Source organism: Apteryx mantelli, chromosome 1 (genome assembly GCF_036417845.1).
Source record: "Apteryx mantelli isolate bAptMan1 chromosome 1, bAptMan1.hap1, whole genome shotgun sequence".
Lineage (NCBI taxonomy): Eukaryota > Metazoa > Chordata > Aves > Apterygiformes > Apterygidae > Apteryx > Apteryx mantelli.
In genome coordinates this window covers 126,277,524-126,301,590 of record NC_089978.1, presented here as the reverse complement: position 1 = coordinate 126,301,590, position 24,067 = coordinate 126,277,524, and the positions used below count along the sequence as shown (strand labels likewise).

At 39.3% G+C, this 24,067-nt stretch overlaps 1 protein-coding gene across 1 annotated transcript; it reads left to right on the top strand.

The window, feature by feature from the left end:
* The first annotated feature begins 5,527 nt into the window (after positions 1 to 5,527).
* NXPE3 (neurexophilin and PC-esterase domain family member 3) lies at positions 5,528 to 24,067 on the top strand. Its single transcript, XM_013950195.2, has 5 exons — positions 5,528 to 5,814; positions 12,559 to 13,319; positions 15,371 to 15,444; positions 18,412 to 18,618; positions 19,574 to 24,067. The coding sequence occupies exons 1-5, from the start codon at positions 5,722 to 5,724 to the stop codon at positions 20,122 to 20,124; spliced, it is 1,686 nt and encodes a 561-aa protein (XP_013805649.1). The 5' UTR covers positions 5,528 to 5,721; the 3' UTR covers positions 20,125 to 24,067.

Genomic DNA, 24,067 nt, shown 5'->3' with positions numbered 1-24,067 from the left:
CCTAAAACCTGGAGATGCACTGAATTTTGTGTGCAACGTCAGTGTGAAACTGCTATTCTAGGAACTGCCAAGGGAGTGATTTTACTTCCTTGCCCATAATTAAGGATCAGTTCAATAATTCCTGATGCATTTTCTAAGGTACTATGTATTATTGATGTTCATTTGCAAGTGGAGGACAGAAGGACAATATGGCCAGTGGCCCAGAATAATTTCACTTTACTACATGTAGTTCTGGAAACAGAAATAAGGAAAGATTGATTCTTGGTCAGTATCTGTCTTTCTGCATTCATCTAAAAATTGCTACCAGGTATTTCTGGTGTGATAAACCAGAAGAGATGTATGCTGAAGCAAAGCACAGTGACAGTTGCTGAAGTTGCCATTTTTTGAATTGGAGTGTCGTCTAGGAGTGGCATGTCATGTGGACCTCACCAGAGCCATTGATGTTCAAATAACTTAAAAACAGCCTTTCCCAAGGTCCCTTCACAGAATGTGGGGGACAGATGTTCAATGCTCAATTTATGGATTCTTTATACACAGGAACTTGCCACTTTAGAGATTACAAAAATGTGTTTGATGTGTTAGTAGGTCTTCATCAAGACTATGATAATTTCCTGAGAATTTATGGAGGAAGTGAGTGTGGGGAATATGATTCCCTTCTCATCACTGAAGGATGGTGGAATGTAAAACGTGGCAGAGAATAGCACAGCAGTACCCATTTCCTCTGAAAAAAGCACTAGTTTTGTCATTAATGTTATCTTTCCTCACCCACTCCTCCCAACATAAATCCAGTTCTGTTACAGAAATGGATTTCTGCCTAGCATTTAACACATCAGATTGTTAGTTTTGCCTTGGGTCTGAATTTGAACCAAAGAGTCTGTAGGAGAATTTGACACACTCGCGAAGGAAGGAAGGGTGGACAAGAAGTGGGTCTGCTCTAAAATTGATAATCTAGAGAGAGACAAAAATCAATACAGAGTATCTTTCAATATACAGCACTTTTTTTTAGTGTTTTGCTTATACAGCCAGATGCTTTTAATTTCTTGACTAATAGAATATTAATAGAATAATAATTATATAATATATATTATATATATTTGCACACACATATATAATATATATAATATATATAGTAAAAATAAAAATAGAATTAATAGAATAATAAAAGCCTGTGCCTGTTGAAACTATTGCTTTCCATCTCTCTACCACATAATCACCATTGTAACGTGGGGAAAAGAAAAGTAGAAGTGGAATCATTTAACTCATTCTAAATAGCTGTGGCTGATTGGGAAAAAAAAGGAGACAAAAATAAGCATTTAATACTTATAAAAGATAAAATGTTATATTTAGAGGAATGCTTAGCAGCCCTGTGCGTGCCTGTTTTTAACCTGTGAAGAAGCTAAGTGAGCTGAGTATTCCTTAGTAAGAATAAAAGATTAAGAAGCACGGGTTTTTAACATGTACTCACATAAATAATTGCTAGTATTTTAATATTTTGGAAAGGGTTATTCCCAAAGTTATGCAATGATTACAAGAGATGGCAAATCTAATTGCCGGTGGCCTGTTAGCAGATCAAAAAATGCCATGTAGCTCTGATGCACAATACTAAGTTCACACTAACTGCTTGCCTCTCCTCAGGCATTTTGGAGTCCTGCCTCTAATCCGATTGATTTTTGCCCATTATGCTGTTCTGTATCTGTGTGTCTAATTCAACCCCTGCAGCTGGCCTGCTCGGCTTTTTGCATCATATTGCTTTGTATTCTTCCTCTTTCCTTCATATTGTTTATGTTTGAGATGTGGCTTTTCCAGCTGCCTCCCAGATCCGCCTTCAGGCCCAGGCTGGCTATGGCTGCAGCCTGCGTTGTGCTCAAGCCTCATCTTCGCCTTGGAGCCTTGCGCCTGGCTGCGGCGTGGCCCCGGGAGGCTGGATGCCAGCCCGGTCATGCAGCGTGGGCTATAAACCTCGGCGCCATGGACCGTGCGGGCGGTCCACTGGTTTGCTTGGCTTCGCCTAGCGTGCCTCAAAGATTACTTTCTTTAAAAAAAAAAAAAAACAAACAAAAAACAACTCGTTCTCAGGCCTTTCTTGGCGAAAGAGATGCCCAGATACGTGTGTATGGTTTTACGATCGTGTCCGGAGCCCTCAGCGGCGGGCAAGGCTCGCCTTCCGAGCGCTGTGGCGCCCCGCGCGAGGCGGCGCGGCCGCGGGGGCGGCCGTTGGGGCGGGGCGAGGCCGGGAGGTGGTGCAATGGCAGCGGCGGTTGGTGCCGAGGGCGGGGGGGAAGGCGGGCCGAGGGATAAACGGCGAGCCGCCGGCGGGCCGGGGGCGAGCCCGCCTCCGCCTGGCCCCGGGGAGCGGCCGGGGCCGGGGCCGCGGTGAGGGGGCGGCGGCGGGGCTTGTGCGACGGGAGCCGGCGGGGGCGCGGGCTCCGGCCGCGGGTGGAGCCGGAGCCGCGCTGGGGAGGAGACGGCAGCGGGGCCGGGGCCGCTGCGGGGAGGCCCGACGGCCTCGGGCGTGTGGGCCGGGGATGGCGGGCGTCGCCGGCGCGTTTTGTGCGTCGCTCAGTTTTTATCTCAGCGTCGGCTGAAGGCGCTTCCTGGCGGTGCAGCCGTTTCCCCGCGGCGCGCGCGCCGCCAGCCCCGTGGGGCTTCCCGGCCGCCAGCGGAGCTATGCGCCAGGTGGGAAGAGGGGCGTAACAAGTACGTTTGCATCGCAGAGTAAATTACCAGCAGCTGTGCTTCCTGCTTGCTTTTCTCCCCGTGCCTAACTTGCGGGCGTAGGCTCTTTAAACGCGGGCTTGGACCGCTTTCACATCATGTGGCGAAAGCAGGCGCGTTTGCCCAGACTAAAACTGGTGCAAGAAGCTGCAGCAAAGGCTCTGCGGTGACCTCTGGGTCCCAGCATACTGGGGGCGGGGGGGAGTTGTTATCTCCGCTATGCGGGAGGCGACGCTGGGTTAGAAGAAACCGTAGCAAATATGCTGTTGTGTAACTAGAGCCACGCAGACGTCTAGCATGGGCGCGTTGTGCCTCTGCGAAGTGGTTTTGCCCCAGTAAATCACAAGAGTTAGTGGCCCGTCTGCCTTAGGGAATTCACGACAGCTCTCTGAAGCAGTTACACTAATACGTGCTTTTGTAATATTACTGGCTTAGAGAAGTGTTAGGATAGAAAGCTGACCATATTTAATGGTTTAAAAATAGCAATCCTGTAACTGGACATCAGAGAACTTGAAGACTGCTCATAAAAATGCCACTGAGCTGTTTTTTTAGCTTTAACCTTGGACAAGATGGATAATAACTTGAAGTGAAACAAAGCTGAGAGGAGTATTACTTCACTTCTGAATTTTCTGCTATGTACTGTTTACGATTGAGGTGAAAAGTTGTTATGTGGTTCCTTCCCCCCCTCCAACCCTGTATTATTATAGAACCATAAAACTAACTTTACAGTTAAGAAATTTTAACTGCCATATTATTTTGTGGCACTGCAAACAAACCACCAACATATGCGGTGTAATAAATTCTTTTGCTGTATTGTTACCAAGGTTGTTTTCTGCCTTTTATGTGGATGGCTTCAGAGAATGCTCCAAGGATGGGATAAGAATTTAAGGCTTTTTGATATACTTATGTGCTACCATCATATGAAAAATGAACTAGACCTATTATTCATGGATGATGAAACTGAAGTGTGTTAAGGCCTTTAGTGTTTAAAAAAAAAAAAAAGAAAAGAAAAAGCAATTGTGTGTTCTAAAATACATGAGATGTTTACAGAAATACAGAGAATATTGAACAGAAACTATTTTTCAGTAACAGAGCTGTGTTCTCCCATACATGAAACTCTGCTTATGAGGTTTGGTGGTTATAATTGATCTGGACAGCATTTGGAGGAAGTAATGAAAATATGTGGAAATAGTGTAAATGGCTTTTCTAGGTGTACAGAGTGGCTTTATATTAATTTTCAACGTCTTGGGCTTTTCAGTGCTTTGAAGGGAATTCTCAGCTCAGAGAGGATTAAAAAAAAGAAATTTGCTTTTTCTAGAATGTGTTGTTTTTTCTGTTACTCAAATAGTCATATATTGCCCTAAGTTAGCATTTTAATATATTTAGGTATACTCACCATCAGTTATTGTTTCAAACTCTAGTTGGTATTTTTTATGAATTTAATATTTTTAATTAATGCAGAACTGTTCCAACAGTCACATTTTTGTTGCATTCTGTCATTTTAATACTAATTTTAATGGGTGTCTTGCTCTTACAACGCGTGTTCATCAGTCAGAAATACAATTTCTGCAATTCTCTGCAAAGCAGTTGAAGTTCTAATCCATGTAATCCTTATAAAGCAATTCCATGTGCGGTCTATTTTGAGACTGTTCTGGTTATATCTGTAGTAATTTTCAGTTTTCTATTCTATGCACATCTAATGCCTGACTCTTACTAGATAATTTTACTGTTGATATTTAACATATCATGTCTAGTTTAAATTTACACAGTATTCCTCATACAGTCTTAATAAATTGTATAACTTCTCAGTCAAAGTTGATCTCTAAATTTGATTATGTTGATGTACTTGGTAGATGTTTGTATGAGTAATGCTTCATTGAGCATATGAAGTTTGAAGAGACTGCTGTCTTCTGACTCTCTGTCTGTTGTCTATTTCCAAGTTTAGAACGTCTCCTTCTGCAAGAATGGTACCCCTATTGCTTGCAAAAATGACTGCCTCGAAATAGTCCCTTAAAGAAGAGGGAAGATATAAGAGTCAAACTGAAGAAACATCAAGCAGTGAGAACAGTTTTTCAACAGTTTTCGAATCCATGGTTCTGTAGCAGATCATCTATCAAACAACATCAAGGAGACACTATATTTCATGAAAGTTAAGTTTTATAAAATGTGACTATTCTTTTTTTATTAGGCAACCTTGCATCTTTCCCAGCAGTTTTTTCTAACCATTAGAGCTGTGTAAGAATAAGTGATGTGAAAAGAGTGATAGAAAATCAGAGAGGATATAGTTTAATATTAGAGAAGATTTCTGAGGTTTTTGTTCTTACAGTGCATCCAACTCTGGTATACATCTCCTGGTTAACTGGTAGGTATTATAGATATTTCCTTCCCTCTCCCCAGCAGAAAGCTGGAGAAAGCACCTTTTATCTCAGTTATCCAGACTTGCTTCACACCTTATTCCTTACTAGCAACTTCTTGGAATCTCCAATCAGATAAATATAGAGATGCCCAGCACTATTAGTTCTTGTTAAAACTCTTGGGTTTGTGATGGCTAGGTGGTGATAGTGTGGCCCAACTAAAGGATAAATGGGATGTTTTTTCATAGTTGTCAGAAAGAAATCTTGTACGTTTCTTTGGCTTTTTTTATATAAAATATGGGCGTCACTGGCTTTATGATAAGCTTTTGCCATGATCTACCCAAGAAAATTAAGTAACATAACTGATAGTACTTAGTGCTTAATGCCATAAAATTTTATTTTGACTTAACAAGTCTATTGTATCATTTTTGCTGCACTGCAAAGTTCAGCAGCTTACATACTTTTAGTGTCAAACTCAACTTTCTTTCTAATGTGTTTTGAGGACTTCATATAATCTTTGAAAATGCATTTGCAGGCATGAAGCGGAAGTCAACTGAACTCTGTGGTGTGCTACAGAGACACAATGACATTCATGTTTGTGGTGAATGGAAATGGCAATGTCTAACATGGGAGGGAAAGACATGAGTGGACAATGTGGCGGGACTCAATCAGATTGCAAATTTTCTGCCTGCTTCTGGCAGTACTGGCTATTGTGGTGCTGGTCCATAACTTTCTTCAGTTAGAGGTAGGTGAAGCCTCTTTCTTCTGCAAATGGGCTTGAGCAATGTTATTCCTGTTTGACTGTAAGGATAGGATTGTGGTTAACAGTTTTTATCTACAGCTTGGAATCACAGGAAAAATTCAGGCTGGAAGGGATGTCTGGTGGTCTCTAGTCCAACACCCTCTTCAAAGAGCAAACTTCAGAGTTGGCTAGGGTTGCTCAGGGTCTTGCACAGTTGAGTTTTGACAGTCTCCGAGGATGGGAGATTCCACAACCTGTCTGGGCAACTGGCTGCACCACTCTCATAGGGAACAGTATTTTTCTTATGTGCAGCTGGAAATTTCCCTTGATGAGACTTGTGGTCATTGCCTCTTGTCCTTTTGCTGCATGCTTCTGTGAAAAGTCTGGTTCCAATTTCTCTATCATGAAAAACTGAAATTAGATCCCCTCTCAGCCCTCTCCAGGCTAAAGGAGTCTGGTTGCCTTAGCATCTCCTGTTATGTGATGTAATCCAGCCCCCAAATCACTGTAGTGGTCCTCAGCTAGTCTCTCTGGTTTGACTCTCTCTGGTAGTAGTTGGCCCAAATATGGACACAGCCTTCTAGATATGGCCTTACCAGTGCTGACTAGAGGGGAATTACCACTTCACTTGATTTACTGGTTATTCTGGTTTTAATTCATTGCCATAAGCTCCTGACACGTATTCGATTTGCTGCCACCAGAATCCCTAGGTCCTGTTCTGCAGAGCTGTTAGCTAGCTAGTTGGTCTACAGCCTGAACTGATGCAAACTTTTTTTGCCTTTTCCTTTTTTCCTCTACTGTGTCTGACTTGCATATTTATGCATTTTGCTTGTCACTTTAATTTAGACGTGGTTTCAAACTGTATTAGTCAATATACCCTTAAATAACTGTTTCTTTTATTTAACTTACCAGGCCAAACTGAAATAATCTTATGTGTTGTCAAACCTTGCTATGGTGTTGTGCCAGCTCTCCTGGATTTGACCAATTTAATAGAAACTTTCTGTATTTTTAATGCAGAGCTGTTTGCCTTCCTTTTTAGGTGGTATCTAAAAGGTACACTGCTTATTTTTTTGTAAATCTCATTTGGGGTTTGTATGTACATGTTTTCTGTTTTTGTTTTGTTTTTTGTTTTCTAATTAGCTATCATCTGTCTTTTCCAAAAAGGTCCTATGCAAATTATATTAAGATGATTTTACCAACATTTCCTTTTTTTTTTTTCTTCTTCTTGTTTTAAGACTTTACTCTTAAAGTCAGTGGAGAAAGACAAGTAAAATAGTGGTTTGGCATACTTTTCTGTTAACATACTGTATCTTCACATCACTGTTTTTTGCAGCTCACAAGTTGCATCCAGTAAGTTCAGTTCAGCCTCCAATATTCCATACTCATCAGTAAGATGAACTGTATGATATGAGTACATGTGTGGCAGGACTAGCTGGTATGTTAAATTGTCACTTAACACGTACTCTTATTATCAAACTTCTAACTCCATGGTGGTGTTTTTGCAGACTATCTGTGGAATACTTGCTGCACTCTCACAGATCACAGTTTAGAAGCCACTGTCCTATGGCATCAAATATTGGAAGGGCTCACACAGACTCACATAGAATGCTTGAGGTTGTAAGGGACCTTTGGAGATCATCTAAGTCCAACCCTTGTGCTCAGAGCAGTCAGCTAGAGCAGGTGTGTACCAAAGATCCAAAGCCCAGCTCTGATATGGCCCAGCTGTGTAATCTTGGTTTGGACTTCTAAAAAAATTGCTAAGTTGTGAGGAAGAGCTGTGGAAAAAGTCTGTAAAAAGATAAGAAAAGTAGAATTACAGACTGATGTTGGACTGTTGAGAGGGGATTGTCAGTAGCTCAAGCATTCAAGAGGGAAAATGCCAGCATGAAAAGGGACAAAATCCTAAAAATTTTGTAAAACTTCATGTTGTCATGTGCTGTAGCATGCAACTCTAACCCCTCTTGTTGTGTTGATTTTTCTGAATGGGTCTGCTCTGGTATGGGTCTCTGTCTTAGGCGTAGCTTTCCAGGCAGTCTAGTATAGATTCTTGGCTAATTTTCAGACAGAGATCACAGCCAGAAAAAGGTTTAGAAAGCTTTCACAGAATAACTGTAATCAAATCCATTGAGGCTCTGGAAGAAGTCTTATTGTTGAAAATGTATTTGTAAACACATCAGACGCTTCTCTGGTCACCAAACCATCTAGTCCAAGTTCTCTTTAGCTGGCTATCTTGTTTAAAAACAAAAAAAAAATCAAGCTAACCACAAAACGTTTGATAGGCTGCTTATTGTGTAATTTGCTTTTTAGTATGGAGTCACTTCACCCTTGAGGTCCAAGGCTGGCCAATGCCTTACAGTACCATTGTTTTTTGTCATTGTTTTTTGCAAATAGAACAGCACAGATAAAAATGTTTAATCACTTTCTACAAAGTGCCAGGTTGTTGCTAAGGAGTAATGTCATGATTTTAGGATACAAGAGTTTGTATGTGTCTTTGGAGCAGCAGAACCACTTCAGGATTGGTTGTGAGCATCCTTTGATTTAAAAGCACTTTGAAAAGAGAGAGTTTGTGGGGAGAGGGAAAGGCTATTGCAAGGATGAAAGAAGAATGATATACGTGAAATCAAACAGCTGAAACTGAACAAAAGAACAAGATAACAAAGTTCTGTTTTTTCATTGTTCCTGCTAAATTGCAGGTGCCCGCCAAGGATAATGGCATCATCTATTCAGTTCATTGATGGAACATTAGTCTGTCAGGTGATGGTTTGTTAGGCTGTCTTTGACTTTTAGAATAACTTAGGACCCTCTTAGTGCTGTGAGACAGTAAAGACAGTGAATTGATTTCATATCTGTCTTAGGCAACAAATTGGGATAAAGTACCTAGAGTGTAAAATTACTGAAAATAAGATGACTGATCTTTCAGTAATTGGTGTTTACCCAGTTTCATATATTATCTGCTACATAAATTAAGAATTGCTATTGGAGGAACCTGAGTATTTGTTCTTTTCTGCATCTGTCATCTGGATATCTCCTGTGCTGTAATGTTCCAGTGACATATACAAGTTTACAGCAATTGTTCTGAATGTACTAGGCCAAGGTAAGAGTTATAGCTGATGGATGATGTTGTACTTTGTGATATAGATGGAATTCTACCTTTGCAGATGTAATTGAAATATTCAGCATTTTCTGTTTATCAGCCACCTACTTTCTTGTATTTAACTGAGGATGGGTCTTCATTGCATGTCTAATCCAAGTCCCCTGTGGTCCTAGAAAATCTTTGACAGTATGATTGTTTATGTGGGATTACATGTTATATCTTATTTTTGTGTAGTTGGCAGTGAGTATGCAGCTAAAACCAGAATAACTGAGCTGAAGTTTTCATTAGCCCTCCTGAAAATACATCTTCCTTTTCTCCTGCTCATTCCCTGTCTCTCATGAACGGGTAACAACTTGCTGACTTGTTTATGCTTTATTGACCTGTAATCCATTCTGTTCAGCCTACTCTGCTCAGCAAACATCTATTACATTACTTTGTGGTCACATTTGGGTTCTGGTTAGCTGCTGAATGCAGCAAATAAATATTAGGAATTACACTCAAAATCAAGACATCTTGAATGGAATATATCTGGAAATAAAGTAGAGCATATGTTAGCCAGCATAGAGCTTGTATTAAAAACTAAAAGAACATTTATCATAAGATAGAGGGCTCTAATCATGAGAAATGCTATTTATCTGCCCTACTGTAAGAACTTTGGCTTTGTTTTTGCTGCTGTCCAGAGTAGAGAGTCCACATTTCTGCATGGCGGGCTTCTGAATGCATTTCATGTGACTTCTTAACATAAAGAAGCAAGAGAGATTTGGAGGTGCCAGTTAAAGAGGGGACAGGGAATGGAGTGGGGTACTAATCTGCCCCGGAGCAAGCCATGTATATCTTAGGGATAGGAGAGCTCGAGCACTTGTTTGGAGATGACCCTGGGAAGCACCTCAGAAAGGAAGACAGTTGGGAAAGCTTTCCTGCCCCAGTCGTGGATCTTTGGTGTTGTAATTTACTCTGAAGCTTTCCCTGCCTTAACTGGAAAAGAGAATCTCTGTAATGTTTTCTCCTGTGAATGGTATGCATAATGTAGTTTACTTTTACAGGTTAGCTTATAATGCTGCAGTAAAAATTAGTCTTGTTTGGGCTTGGAAGAGGGATGTGAAGATGAACAAGCATGTTATAAGAAGAATTGTCCTTCAGGTTGCTGAAGAAACTTTGGTCTTACCTTCATAGAGATTTTTTTTTTTTTCCCTTGAAGATTGGCTTAGGTAATACTTGTGGTATGGTCTATTCTGCATAATGGAGCATAACCTGGAGATGTTGGAGCTGAAGTGACAGTGCTGGTCTGGGACTTCAGCTGCATAGCCTTTTTAGCATGGCACTGGGCCTACGCTGTGTAGGGGGACTGCTTTAGAGACTCTGAACTATATTCTCTGCTGTTTTGTGAACAATGGTTTATTGGCTCATTGTTGTCTGCACCCTTTTCCACTGGAAGATACAGATATGACCTTGGAGAGACTTCACAAAGGCTAGCTAGCTCATGAACAACATCTTGTAAATCTTTGATGGAAAGACTAACTTAAAAACCCTAAGGAAATGTAGAGAAGGTTTAAATAGTGATAGGTCTGTTGTAAGGTCTTCTTGCCCATCTGATAAACAAATATTATCTGTGCTTTTTATATGCATGCGCTAGTGAAAGGAAGAGGTTGTGAAGATTGTGTTGAAAACTTTGTATCCAAAAATAGACACATGGCTTAATTTGAGAACACATGGAGGCAAAATTTAGGGTTGAACCATACCAGTGTTTCATTCTCAGCTTTGCCTGAAATTTACTGGATTAATGGAGGTAATGTACAGTCATACGACTGCATTTTTGCCTGCTGTGATGGAAAATGGAAATACTTATGATTAACCTCAATAGACTTCAGGGAAAATTTGTTAAATCCTAGGCGGAAGTGTAAAATAGAGGCAGAAGGTTCTATTATAATAATAAAATTTTGTGTATCTGTGAATACCTATCAATTTGCATTTTATAGTTAAAATGTAACAAGTTACAATTTACATTGTTTGATATCCGTGTTAACTATAAAAAGTAAGAGGATAATCGCCACATTGGGATGTTGGATGGATTTACAGAATCTTCTCTTAAGCTGATCAGAACCGACTTCGTATGTAACAGGCTTCAAAAGCCTGCAAGTTATTAATACTTTGTTAGATTTACCTTTTTTTTTTCTAGAAAATATTTTGAATCTCTTGTTGTTCAAATGACTTTAATATACTGGCAAATTCAAATAAAATATATCAGAAGGGGGAAAGCTACTTAATACATACATGTATGCTATGTGGCATTAAATATGGACTAAGTAAAGTTTAAAACAATAAATGAAGTTTTAATGTTAGAACTGGGAATTTTAGTACATTACTGAACAGTAAATTATGGAGACAGTGAACAGAAAACACTAGGTTATACATAAATTAAACTTTAAAAAGCCCTAAATACTGTATTTTTTAGCAGTTTTTCAAATCTATTGTAGTATAATCTCTGCCCTATAAATGCTATGTTGTGTAACTTAATCTTTGCTTGAAAAAAGAGTTGACGTAGTTTGCTTCCGTATGAAATGTGAGTATAGATAAGTTGTTATATACAGCTGATAATTAAGTGCTCGTTATCTGATGATTTTGTGCATATTTGGGTGTAAGGTTGGATGTGCTGATTAGAAATCTCACAGGTAACTCTGGCGTCTTAGTGACTGCACTGTTATACTTTTTTCCTAAGGCAAACCCACAAAATTGTGCGAGGTCATGAAGAGGATGGTATCTATTTTTTGCATAAAAATGGCTTTGGACACTGTTTTCTGAAGTCACAGCAAAAGTACCCTTCTCTTAGCCTAATGTAGTATTTAACTTTTTTAATTTTTAAACGCTTCTGTGCGCTGTGGGATGCTGCTTTGCCTGTGTTTCATTTAGCTCTAGAAGTGGATGTATACAGATTTAATTTTTTTCCCCCTCCTTTTTTTGGCCTTTATAGTCCTAGTTTGTCCTAGATTATTTTACTCACCCTCCAGATCATGAATTCATTGCCCCTGAAATGTTCCTTTTTTTCATCCCTTTCTTTCAATCTGTGCTTGACAAGGAAGCCCATGCTCCACCTAGTTAATAAGAAGCAATGTGAGAGTGACTGGATAAGTGACCACAGCTGCTACGTGCAGCAGGCTCTTCTAGCAGGACGTGTGAAGGCTGCATCAGATTTATCTGCAGTCTCATGTCTCAAAGGAACCCTATTTCCTTGTATGGTATTGGGGAGATATTTGGCCTTACTGTGCTTTAAGACTAAAGTGTTACTATAGTAAGGAAGTTAAATGTTAATTACCCTTCACTATTTAATCGTAGGATCTTGCTGCCATTTTCACATTACTGGCAGTTACAGAATACACTGGTGTCCGAAATATTACCACAGAAAATATTGGGCCTTCTTCATATAAAAGCCTCTTTGCCACAGCAGGGTAAAATGGCCTTTGGGTAACCACCAGTTGCATACCTGTTTTCTTAGAAAACCCATGGACAAGGTAATGAATTTGTGTGTTTTAGTGTGGTTGCTGCATTTGGTCAGCTTCAAATCTATGTAAAGCAAAACACAGTTCTTAAGATCGTTTCCTTTTATTCATAATGTTTCATATAATAGCACTGTTTCAGGTAATTTTTTTCCTTCCCAGCACCTAGATGATGTCACGGTTTCAGGGTCAAATTGGATAACAGAAAACAATGACCGGCATACTCTGTCACAGACAACTAAAATTGCCAGGAAGCTTTACTGTGGTTATGAGCAGCAGACTTTGTCCAAGAGAGAACAAGCAGAAGAGGAATCGTTGCTTGCTGCTATACAGTGGCCTAAACCTCCTGATGACAAAATCACTTTTGCACAAAGCACTGATCCTGCACATAGTGATTTTGTGATTGTGAAACCCAGTGCGCTCTTCAAGGTGGGCGATCAGTTAGAGGTGCTGGTTCGGATGAAGGATTTCCAAGGAAAACCCAAGCGGTATGGTGGAGACTATCTACAGGCACGAATTCACTCTCCTCTGCTGAAAGCTGGAGCAGTGGGAAGGGTTGTAGATTGCCATAATGGCTTTTACAAGGTCTTTTTTACTTTACTTTGGCCGGGAGAGGTCAAAGTATCTGTGTCGCTTGTCCACCCGAGTGAAGCAATCCAAGTCCTCCTGCGCTTACGAGAAGAAAGGCCAGACAGAGTCTATTTTAAAAGCTCGTTCAAGTCTGGGAGGTTTTCGGAAACCACTGAGTGCAATGTGTGTTTGCCTGGAGATCTCCCAGTCTGTAACTTCACAGATCTCTACACGGGTGAGCCGTGGTTCTGTTACAAGCCGCGGAAACTGTCATGTGCCAGTCGAATCAGCCATGCCAAGGGTGGATATCAAAAAGGTCTTCTGACGCAAGAGGAAAGTCTCTTTTTCCAAAGGTATGTCTGTTCTTGAATTTATACGCGCTCAGTCAAGTAATCTATCCTTTCTAAAAAACAAACAAACTTAAGGTTGTTGGTGAAACATGATAAATTGTCAGCCTTAGAGGAGGCGTAATTGAATTCTGTCTAGTTGTTTGATGCCAGTTGTCAAATATCCCCTTCCCCTCCATACAGCTGTGCAAGAACACAGTAATCTTAAATTAAAGAAACTTGAGTGTAGTTCTATCCCTAGGCTTTGAATTCAGCCCTGGGTGCACCTGCTAAATTTTACAGGAGCATGCTGTCTAAATCTGGTGGTGGTTTTGGTGGGGACCGTTTCCTTTTTTTTGCTTGTTTGTTTTTGTTTTGTTTTGTTTCTATATCTATGCTTACCAACAACTATACTTTGAGATTTTTTTTTTTTAACAGTCTGAACTACCTATTTAAAAAAAATTTAGTTCTTAAGCTTATTTTTATGCAAACTGTTAATGACTCTTGTCCTCGGCAAAGGCTATTTTAAACGTAATGCAGTGTGTTCCTTGCTGCTCAGTACGACCTTCAAATCTTAGGCATCACTTTGCGTCAGTCATGAAAAAAATACTTAGTAGAACAAACTACTGAGCAGTAGATGCATAAGAGGAAATGGTATGTGAATGCTATACAAAGTATCGAACTAAAGTAGTTTCACAGTCTTTTCTTCTGGATTCTGCTTTTTTCTTTTTTTCTTTTTAATCTTAAGTGTGTAGGTAGATATGACAGGACTGCTTTTTGTCAATACCCTCAGCTGAAATTAAACTGAGTTAGCTACCATGTAGTGTCAGAAATGTAGCCATGGGCTACTGCCTTGCCCTCCAAAAAAGGGACCGTAGGAGAGTTTTGACTTTCAGCAGTGTGTACATTTGACTAGGAAAGATTTTAGAGTAGCTGCTCCAAATAATTTAATTAGAAAAGTGTGTGTGCATGTTTGTAGCTGAAAACCAGAAATCAAAAATAAAGCTCAATGGAATTGGTTTTTTTGGCTCTTACTACAAATTTTGTAAGCAGGTGTTTCAACTTCCTGTGCCTCAGGTGATTTCACCTGTAAAATATGGCTGATATTGGTGGTGTTCCCAAATGGGAGTGGGAAGTTTTTTTTGTTTGTTCAACTTTAAGATCCTCGAATGAAGTGGTTTATAGATATTCCAAACTGTTTATTTCTTAAAAGGAAAAAAAGTCAGAAGGGGGTTATCTTTAGGAAAAAAGAAAAAAAAAAAAGAGAGAATTTAGTATTAAACCTCTGTCTGTCACAGCTTCACAGAACTGACATGTATCCAACACAAAATCGTCGGATGTTCTTAAACACTTCCTGGGCCACTTAGTGTTAGGGGGCTGAACTTTGTTTTTGTATGCATTAAATTGCTGTATTTCTGGATGATCTTCCTGCTGGAGATCTCTGAAGTTGGCTGGACACTGACTGGTGCTACGGTTGCCCACAGAGGCAGGTCGCACCACCAGTAGCATAGCCTAGAGCTAGAATTGCAGATCATGTTGGTGCTGGACTGCTGCAAGCTCTGTGTTGTGCTGCTGAGTGAGCTGTGGGGTTACGGAGGCTGAAAGCGGTAACTGCCTCGAAAAAAGGTGTTTACTGTGGTAAGCACCTTCAGAGATCTGGCAGAGCTGGGAGCTGCTGCTGCAGTGTAGCCTTTTCAAGTGGTTTGCCTCCTGGCAGTGGTACGCGTACCACAAGCTGGGAATTTCCCGTCTTCGTGGTAAGTCCCCCAAAGCATAGAGCAGACTTCTGATAGCTTGATATACTGCTTTATCTAGGTTTGTGTTAGTAAAAATGTGCGTGAGACTCATGACCTAGTGCTACTAAATGTTGAATTCTGTCTGAGAACAGTGATAGTGGTCAGAAGGAAATTAATACATAGTGAATTCAGTTATAGGAAGTAGAGTAAACTTAAAAAAAAAAAAAACCTTATTGTGAGTCCTGTGTGCCTATTTGAAGTCAGTTAAGAAAAAATGAGGTTAGTACTACCTTGAAATTTTACAGCCTTACTACATTATTATTATTTCAATTTTTGTTCAAGTGATGTGAATATCAAAAGGCCAATATTCCCCAGTGGACCTGATTCAGTGATTGTAAAGCCCAAGGCATTTACAGGTAAAGTAAACTTTATAAGATTCTTGTTTGTAATTCATATTTGAAATCATAAAACAACCAACAGGCATGAGTTAATAATCAGTTGATTTGTTTGTTTTTCATAGGATAGAATAGAAATAAATGTTTAAATTCATATTGAGAAAACAGAGGTATTTCAGTGTTACTGTAATGTAAGCTCAGGACTATTAACAGAGTGCATCTAAAATTATGTAGCTAAACAGGATTTTTGGCAAAAAAACAAAACAAAACTGAATTTGCTATTTTCTTGCCAGAGGTGTCTTTTTTTTTTTTTCTAGCATTTACTCAGAGATGTAAAATGGCTTATAATAACTGCTAACCATACTCTCAAGTTAATCTACGAAAACCAGCTTTGAGGTTTTGTTTCATCATTTTCTCTTGCTAAGAATTCTGTGTAATAGATTTTGATAATTTCCTTATAAGTATTATTATCATTGGTGTTACCACAGGGTCTAGGAACCTACAGTTGTGGACCAGAATCTAGTTGTTTTATACCCCTAAAAGACTGCAAAAAATGTGATACACAGAGAATTCCTACTTAATTGAAAGCTTTTCAAACTGTTTTTCTGTAAGGCTGCAGGAAATGTTAAAGGTATAGTTCCTGACCTGAGCAGTGAAGTCTTAACAGAAAACAGCCTACAGCGTCTCTTGCTTTTAGTTCTGCTATTGCAGACGCTAAAAGATAGAGTGCTGTTATTAGGCCAGCAGCATTTTTCCCTCTTCTTTCTCCAGGCCCTTTAGATGAGATTTTTTTGTTTTTGCAAAATTGCTTAGTTTTTCTTTATTTCCTCTCAGAAACTAATGCAAATTTGAGATTTAATGGTATCACCCTTCTGTTCTGGTGCACAGTTACCAAGGGTGATGCCTGCCTGCATTTCCTGAGGATTAATGATGGATTAGAAAGCCTTGATAAGGGAGGCACAGTATTCCTCAGAGAAATTCCTTCCAACAGAACAGCCTACATACAATAAACGTAATACCATGGAATAATGATCACGAATGTCTGGATTTCTTAGGATTGATGCGCAGTTAAATTAATTGCTTTGCCATTTGATTTGTTGCAAATACATTTCTGTTTCGGGGGAAATGTAATAAAGCTTATTTTTAAAAGAGAGTCAAAATTATCTTTTCTTCCTCCCTCCTGCTATATCATAGCCTGCTTTTTAACCAGTACCTTTTCTGAAATACAAGCTTCTGCTTTTATTTTTGGATTGCAATTATTCAGATTGGAGCTTTTACCTAAAATCTGAAAGTAACGACTCTCTAACTTCTGGAGCAGAACTGATAAGATACTGAAAACAGAACTGAGATGTTGGTGTTAGGTTTACTGTAAGGCACCAACAAACTGTTCTAATTTTATATGCATATACATCTAATCTAAGAATCAAATAATTTTTTTTTTAAAAATGCACACTTTTTACGTCACAACTTAAAAAACAAAAGAACTGAAGCTGTGAATTCACATTATGAATTAGTCTTTAATTATATCCTGGGGTTTTTCCTTTCCCTTATAGGATTCCTGTTTCACTCAGATTGGATGACTGAACTTCACTAATTGTTTTTTTTTTTTTTTAATTTTCCTTCATTTGGCCTGGTGCCTTATTTACTTCATACTATTTAAATAACTATCTGGAAATAAAATTACTCATTTTCTAAAGGCTTTTTCTGTGGCACTCATGACTATTCTCTTTGAGCAATGCACACACAGCATTAGTATGCTTTTACAGTGTCCCCGTGAGATGTAAGAAGGCTAAGATCTACTGATGTAGGACACAACGGAAGATTGCACAGAAACATTAAGTCCAAAAATGCCATTTACTGATGAGTGTTTAAAGATGCTTAAGGTCTGATTTTTTTTTTTTATTTTTATTTTTTGAGTGGTTAGAGATTTTTGGCTACATCTATGCTATAATTTAAGCATCTACTAGAGGATGCTTCTAAGCACTGGAACTCTGCTGCCTGTATGCTTACATAGTTAAAATGGTCCCTGGCTTGATTTTTTGGCTATGGCAATCCATACCTTTCCAAACAGTTGCAAGGTAGGACGTGCCAGGGGCTGTTCTTAATAGGTAGTTGCCACGCTAAGGTAGCTAAAAGTTTAAATGGATGGACATGGCTGTACTGTGCAGCTGGATTTGGGGCTGGGGAACAGCTCCACACTTGTTCCATTTGCTGCTATAGATGTCGCCATTGAGAACTCTTATGTTCAGATTGCCCATCCCAGGCAGTGAAGGGGGAAAGGGGTCTGTAGCAGAGAGAAAGTCTGAAATCTATGGAATTAGAGACTACCATAATTCATACATGCAGGGGGCACATATACAATTCTTGGTGATAGCTTTAGCTCTGGCATTTCCTAGTTTTGGAGTCCTCACGATTCAGACTTCATTCTTTCCACATGTGTGGGTGGAAGAGGAGTGTCAGTATGTGTGTTATTCCACAGGTGGATTTTGTTTTTCTTTTTTTCGGCCGCTAGAGGGAAGAAGTGCACTTTGGCAGAGAGGACTGCAGGTACTTGTTGACAACAGAGGAATAGTGAGGCTTGGGGATTCTGGGGCCCTGTCCAGACTGAGAGTGTTATGTTCTCTGCTGATCTTCCAGCCTGTGTTCCCCTGTACCTTTTGCACCCAAGACTGAGCGCTTCTCTCTAAAGTGAAAAAAATGGCAGGTGTTTATTTTTACCTTTCTGTCATCAGAGATAGCAGTTAACTTAAACTGTAAGTGGTCAACCGACTCTGTCAGTAATTGAATTTTGTTGCAGAAATAGGGGGGAAAAAGTACTTGGGCTGTATAGAAATGTGATACTTTGAGCTTTTTAATAGGTATGGTATACTATATTGATTTGCTTTAAGTTAGGGAAGATGTTCATACATCACTGGCTATGTGCCCATGAAGGTTATGGAGGCTGTTTTTGTTGTTATATGTTAATTTAAAAGAATTTTTCTCCTCCAGATTCAAGTGGTATGGGCAAAGCTGAAGATCCCAATGTTTCCCCTTCTGGTTATTATTATCAAGACCAGTGGAGGCCCAGAACACACAGGATCCATCATTTTAATGAGTCAGATGATATTACCAAGTGCTTACAAGGAAAAGTAATCCACTTGTTTGGAGACTCTACAGTAAGGCAGTGGTTTGAATATCTGACAGCATTTGTTCCAGGTTATTTTTTTTATTTATTTGGTTTTGTCCTTGTAAGGCCTTTGCAAAGCTTTATTTCTCACATCTCAGATACAGAGTTGGTCTTTTTGAATGCTAATGGCAAAATAAAAGGAGAGGAAAGGCAAAACATCATCACGGGTACTGGCAGAAAGACAGTCAGTCATATTTTTGAGCTGACATTTATAAATGTCTGCTCAACTGCATTGGAAAGAGGGCCACAACATACCTGCAAAGTTGTAATTATAATAAGTTCCGTCAGTGAAGGACCCTGCTGTTAGCACTGTGAGTTAGCATATGGCCACCAGGTGGCACATGGTACCTGTGAAAGGCCTTGCAGGAGCCCCAAAACACAGTAACTTTGAAACAAAGTAGTAATTGACTTCTGTCACAGTTGGCTGGTTTTGGACTCTTTCTTCCATTTCCCTTATTTTCAGCTTTTCCTTAAATAACAGAGCTTCAGTAGCCAATTAGACATTACTCTGTCGTTCCCTGCACTCCCCCCCCCCCCCCCCAGCAATTAAGTTTTGTTGAAATTCAGACTTTGAGAATCATTAATGCCTACAGGTTAAGTATACTTCAAATTTAATGAAGTTCCAAAGTTGCCAGAAGGCTTCCCATTAACACTGGATTCAGAGGGCACCTCCGACTGAAGGTGCTTATTTTGAAAGTTCTTTTTTTACAAGAGAGAAGAAAAAAAAGCAGTCTAGGAAGCTAGAAAAAGGCACTGGCATCCTGGTGAAGCTGAAGTGTGCTGTCTTGCAAACTTCAACACCCATCTGCTCCACTCTGAAATATGTAGCTAGCACATGTATGATGCTCACCTTTTTCATTTTAGGGTGCTGAGTGTTATGTTCAGATTCCCTTGTCTGTTGTTACTGTTGCCCTATGGCTGTAGCCGTAGCATAGTGCAGGGTGGCATAAGAGAGAAAACTAATGCTTGTTCTTGGTTTTTCAGATCTAGTGGAATTTAACCTGGGGAGTCCTAAGAACGTGGGCCCGTTTATGTCTGTGGACCTGAAGCACAATATCCTACTGAAGTTCCGCTGTCATGGGCCGCCCATTCGCTTTACAACAGTCTTCAGTAGCGAGCTGCGCTATATTGCTAATGAGCTGAATGGCATTGTGGGTGGCAGAAACACTGTGATAGCCATAACTGTATGGTCCCACTTCAGCACTTTTCCTGTGGAAGTGTATATCCGGCGGCTGAGGAACATTCGCAGATCAGTTATTCAACTGCTGGATCGCAGCCCCAAGACTGTAATTGTCATCAGAACTGCCAATGTTCAGGAGCTTGGGCCAGAAGTGAGTCTCTTCAACAGTGACTGGTATTCCTTTCAGCTTGACTCTGTCATGAGGAAAATGTTCTCAGGAATTGCTGTGCACTTTGTGGATGCCTGGGAGATGTCTCTGGCTCATTACTTGCCACATAACTTGCACCCAAAAGAAGTTATTGTTAAGAATCAGATAAACACATTTCTATCTTATGTATGCCCTCTACAAACTTAGCACAATTAGGTATCCCTATTATCACATTTTACTGTAGCCGAGGTAAAGTTGCTCCTTGTTAGAGCTAGGGAACTATGCTGGATGGTGTGGAGGAACTCTGGTTATTGCAGTTGTGTGCAGTGTCAGTTGGCTGGCCTTAGCTTTGGGTAGATCTGAAGGACAGTGAAGAGGAGTTGACTGTTCAGGCCATATCTTCCTGCAAGGTTGGTTCCTTTCAACCTTATCATTCATAACTCAGATTATTAGACAGCTCCTTAAATTAAATGAACAAGATTTGATAGGAAAGTATGTGGGTTATTAGCTTCACTGGTTGCCTGCGCTGCATGCTTAATCCGTACAACACTGATTCTGTTGCCAGAGGCTCACTGCCCAGAGCTGTGTGGAACCTGGGAAAGAGATTTTTGGGAGCAGTTTTCCTCTCAACATTCTGGGGTTGGAGGAACATCCCCTCCAGTCATACGTCAGTCAGAGGAGCACAGTGTGCAATGCCTGTTCTTGTTTCAAAGCCCTGATTAGAAATCTGAAAGGGGTGTCCTAAAACTACTAATATCAATCAAGGAAGCACAATTAAAATATCTATAATGTTTATCAAGTCATCAAGAGTGTTTGTTGGAATTTAATAGAGCACACTAATTGGGCACCCTTGGTGTTTTCAGATAGCTGCTAAATAATGCAAATAGCCAGCACTTTAGTTTGGGTTCCTGTATTACTGTGTCTCATCTGAGCTTTGGTACACTGTCTACTTCTTGCTTTATCTGTAATGGAGAAATGTGTATATGATTATTTTAGTGAAGACACCATCTCAGGTAGTTTCCGGAAGTTAAAATTAAAATGGCAGGTATGCCTCCTCAAAGCTTAAGGTACTTCCTAATGAAAATGTTTACTTTCTCTGTTAGATGAACCTACTCCGTTATGTTCTGGCAAAGCCGGGCTTTAACGTTTGGTGTGGAGGAGCCAACTGACTTGAATGCACTTGACAATGTTTGGTGAATGAGTAACAGTATGAGTCTGTCACACACTAGCGTCAAGGTCATATGACAGCTTTCTCCCTCCCTCCCACTGTGTTTGGCAATTTTTTTATCATTTATTCATCAGCTTCACTGCTGCCAATATAGAGGGTGGAAAAAAAAAAACCACACCCAAAAACCAGACACGTCCAGTGTCATCCCCCATTTGGATGCTTGGTAACTGCTATTTTACTAGTGTTAAAGTTGGAGGCTTTTGGGACTCTTGGAGTGGTGTTTTCTGCTGCTAATTTGATTGAAGGTGTCTATAGTTTTAACTCATTGCACTTTGTTTTAGTGATTTGATTAAATTTAGCCCACCAAAAAAACCAACAGAGAAGCATTCAGTGTTGTCTTGTTTCTGATCCTGCTCAAGCCAAAGGTAGTCTTTGCCAGTGGTTTTACTAAGAAATGTGTCAAGACAGTAATGGAGTGCTTCTGAAGCAGCTCATCATGCTTAAAGAGAATATGAAAATTGATTCTTTTGGGAGCAAACTAAGAAGATGAAAATTAATAAGATAAATTAGTAGGCTGCACAGAGTGGAGTAATTGAAATTTCATCATGTTAGAAATGTTTTACTCTGACAGATTTTGTGCTATGTTTAGGAAGGTTGTGCTCTTATTGCTGGAACCTGAAGAGAACTAATGCTACCAGCTACAGGGACAGTGTCTTATGCTGTTCATTTTAAAGGACAACTGAGAACTGTTCTAAAAACGTAAATGCTTTTAGCATCTCAAAGTCAGTAGCATCTGCTTATAAACTTACTAAGTTTAAAAAGTTTAAAAATGACAAGAGGAGGTGCGTACATGCAGATAGCATTGACTCTTACCTTTCCAGATCACAATTAAGGAAGTTGAATTTGCCAGTTGTCACTGACAACTGCCTCACAAAGTGTCTGTCCATATATTAGCTGTAGGTAAGTTTTTCTTACTTTAATATGTTAATGGAAACTTATCCTCTGCTAAAAAGAGACCACACCAATTCAGGTCTGGGAAGGTAAACCACCACAATGCAAAATGACCTTTCATGTTTTCCAAGTGTGTTTTTTATAATAGGTGGAGTATAAGGCTTTCATCCTGAATAACAAATCTATCCAAATAATGTTAATAAACAGAAGACACTTCAAGCTTAGACTTTGAAGGAAACTACTTAATTTGTGGACTAGCCCTTTGGTTTTCCTCATAAAGCCATATCATGTGTGAATGTGCTGTGGGCTGAATGTTGTAGTGTTCACTACTGTTCCTCAACAGCAACTTTTTATAGCTATTAGCTATCAAGAGTAAATAGGTAGGAACAAATCTCTGAACGTTTTGATAATTGTGGGAGAAAGAATAGGATTGTTATTCGCAACAATGTCTAATCACCTTCTGGTAGAATCTCTCTTTTAGATTAACTAGGTTAATTCTTTTTAATAACAGATTAACTTTTAGGTCATGAACTTGAAGGAAATTGCCAGTTAATTTGGAATGAGGACCAATATTTAATTTCTTTTGGGCCTAGAAATAGGAAGGAGAAGGGGGGAAACTGAAGAGTTATTAATGTTAAAACAAGATGAAGACTGGAGACACTATGCTTTTATATGTCAGTCAGTTGAACTATAAACATGTTTTTGTTTCTGTTCTTCTCATGTTACAAGTTGTACCAGTTGTACCATGTGTAGAAATATAATTACAAGCAATAATATATTTTAAAATCATTTTCTGTCTTTAAGGTTTTAAGCTTCTAAATGGATTTTAATGGGGACTTAGGTTAAGCTGTTGGTTGTTTTTCAAGTTTATTAATATGAAACAGGACTGAAAGGGAATTTCTGGGTTGTCAGGTGTCTTCCTTCACATGTAAAAATTCATCTCTGTCATGAGACTTTTAATGCCTTGTTTTCTATTTCTTTCCATTTTCTTCAGTTGAAGGGAAGAAATTGTATTAGGTACTTGCATTCCCACCCTGAGCCTTTTGATTATTAACCTTTCAGGAGCGAAATCCTCCCTGCCTTTTTTTATTATTATTCAATACCCAGCTCATTTAAATCCCAGTGAAAAGACTTTGTGTTTTTATGGTGTTCATCAGAAGATTTCAGAGCAATTTATAAAATGGTTGATATGAAGCGTAATCTCTGTTTTACAGATGAGACTGCAGAGTGATTTTTCTGCTCCTGATCATTTTGAGAATCTTTGTATTGTGTTGGGCAGGTTTATTAGTGAAAACGTTTGTTTAATTGTTGGTAAAAAGAGAGGCTAAAAATCAGAAGTTGCCATTATTTTTTTTCCAAGTTTTCAACTGTTTCTAATTTCATCCATTAGGCACTATTGCACCTTTGCTTTATGAGATTCAAATTACCATTTTTCAATGTTTTTATTTGTTAAAGGTAAGTGTTTCAAAAATGGGAACTTTAACTTACTAGAAGGGTCTGTATGCCTTCTTATGTACTACAGATGACACACTTATCTGTATGTGTGACAAAACTGAAGATTTGAACTTGTCTCCTGGGAAGGGTGAAGGTATTGGGGTTTTTGCTTTTTGTTGCAGAAGGGTTTCTTAAAATGTCTTTTCACTCATGATAGTTTAAGTAACAGCAAAAAAGTTAAATCACAAATGCATATTTAATTTATAAAGCCCTTACTTGCTAAGTCCAGATCACTTCATGCTTAGTTTTGCACTCTTATGTATATTTAAACTGTTTGGAAGACTCTGTCATCTGTTAGTAGCAGTGAAACACTCTATATCTGTATATTAGAAAAATAACTTATTTTCAAAGGGTTTTTTTTTTCCTAGTATATATCTATATGTTATGGAAGTGCTTACAATACAAAGAGGGCTCTAATGTATTTTCTTTCCTGATGCGTGATCAAAAAAAATTTAAATCACCAAAATGCTCAAAAAATAAAAAGTTCCTAATGAATTGGGCAAGTTTGTGCTCTCTTATTAAAACTGTTTCCTCTGA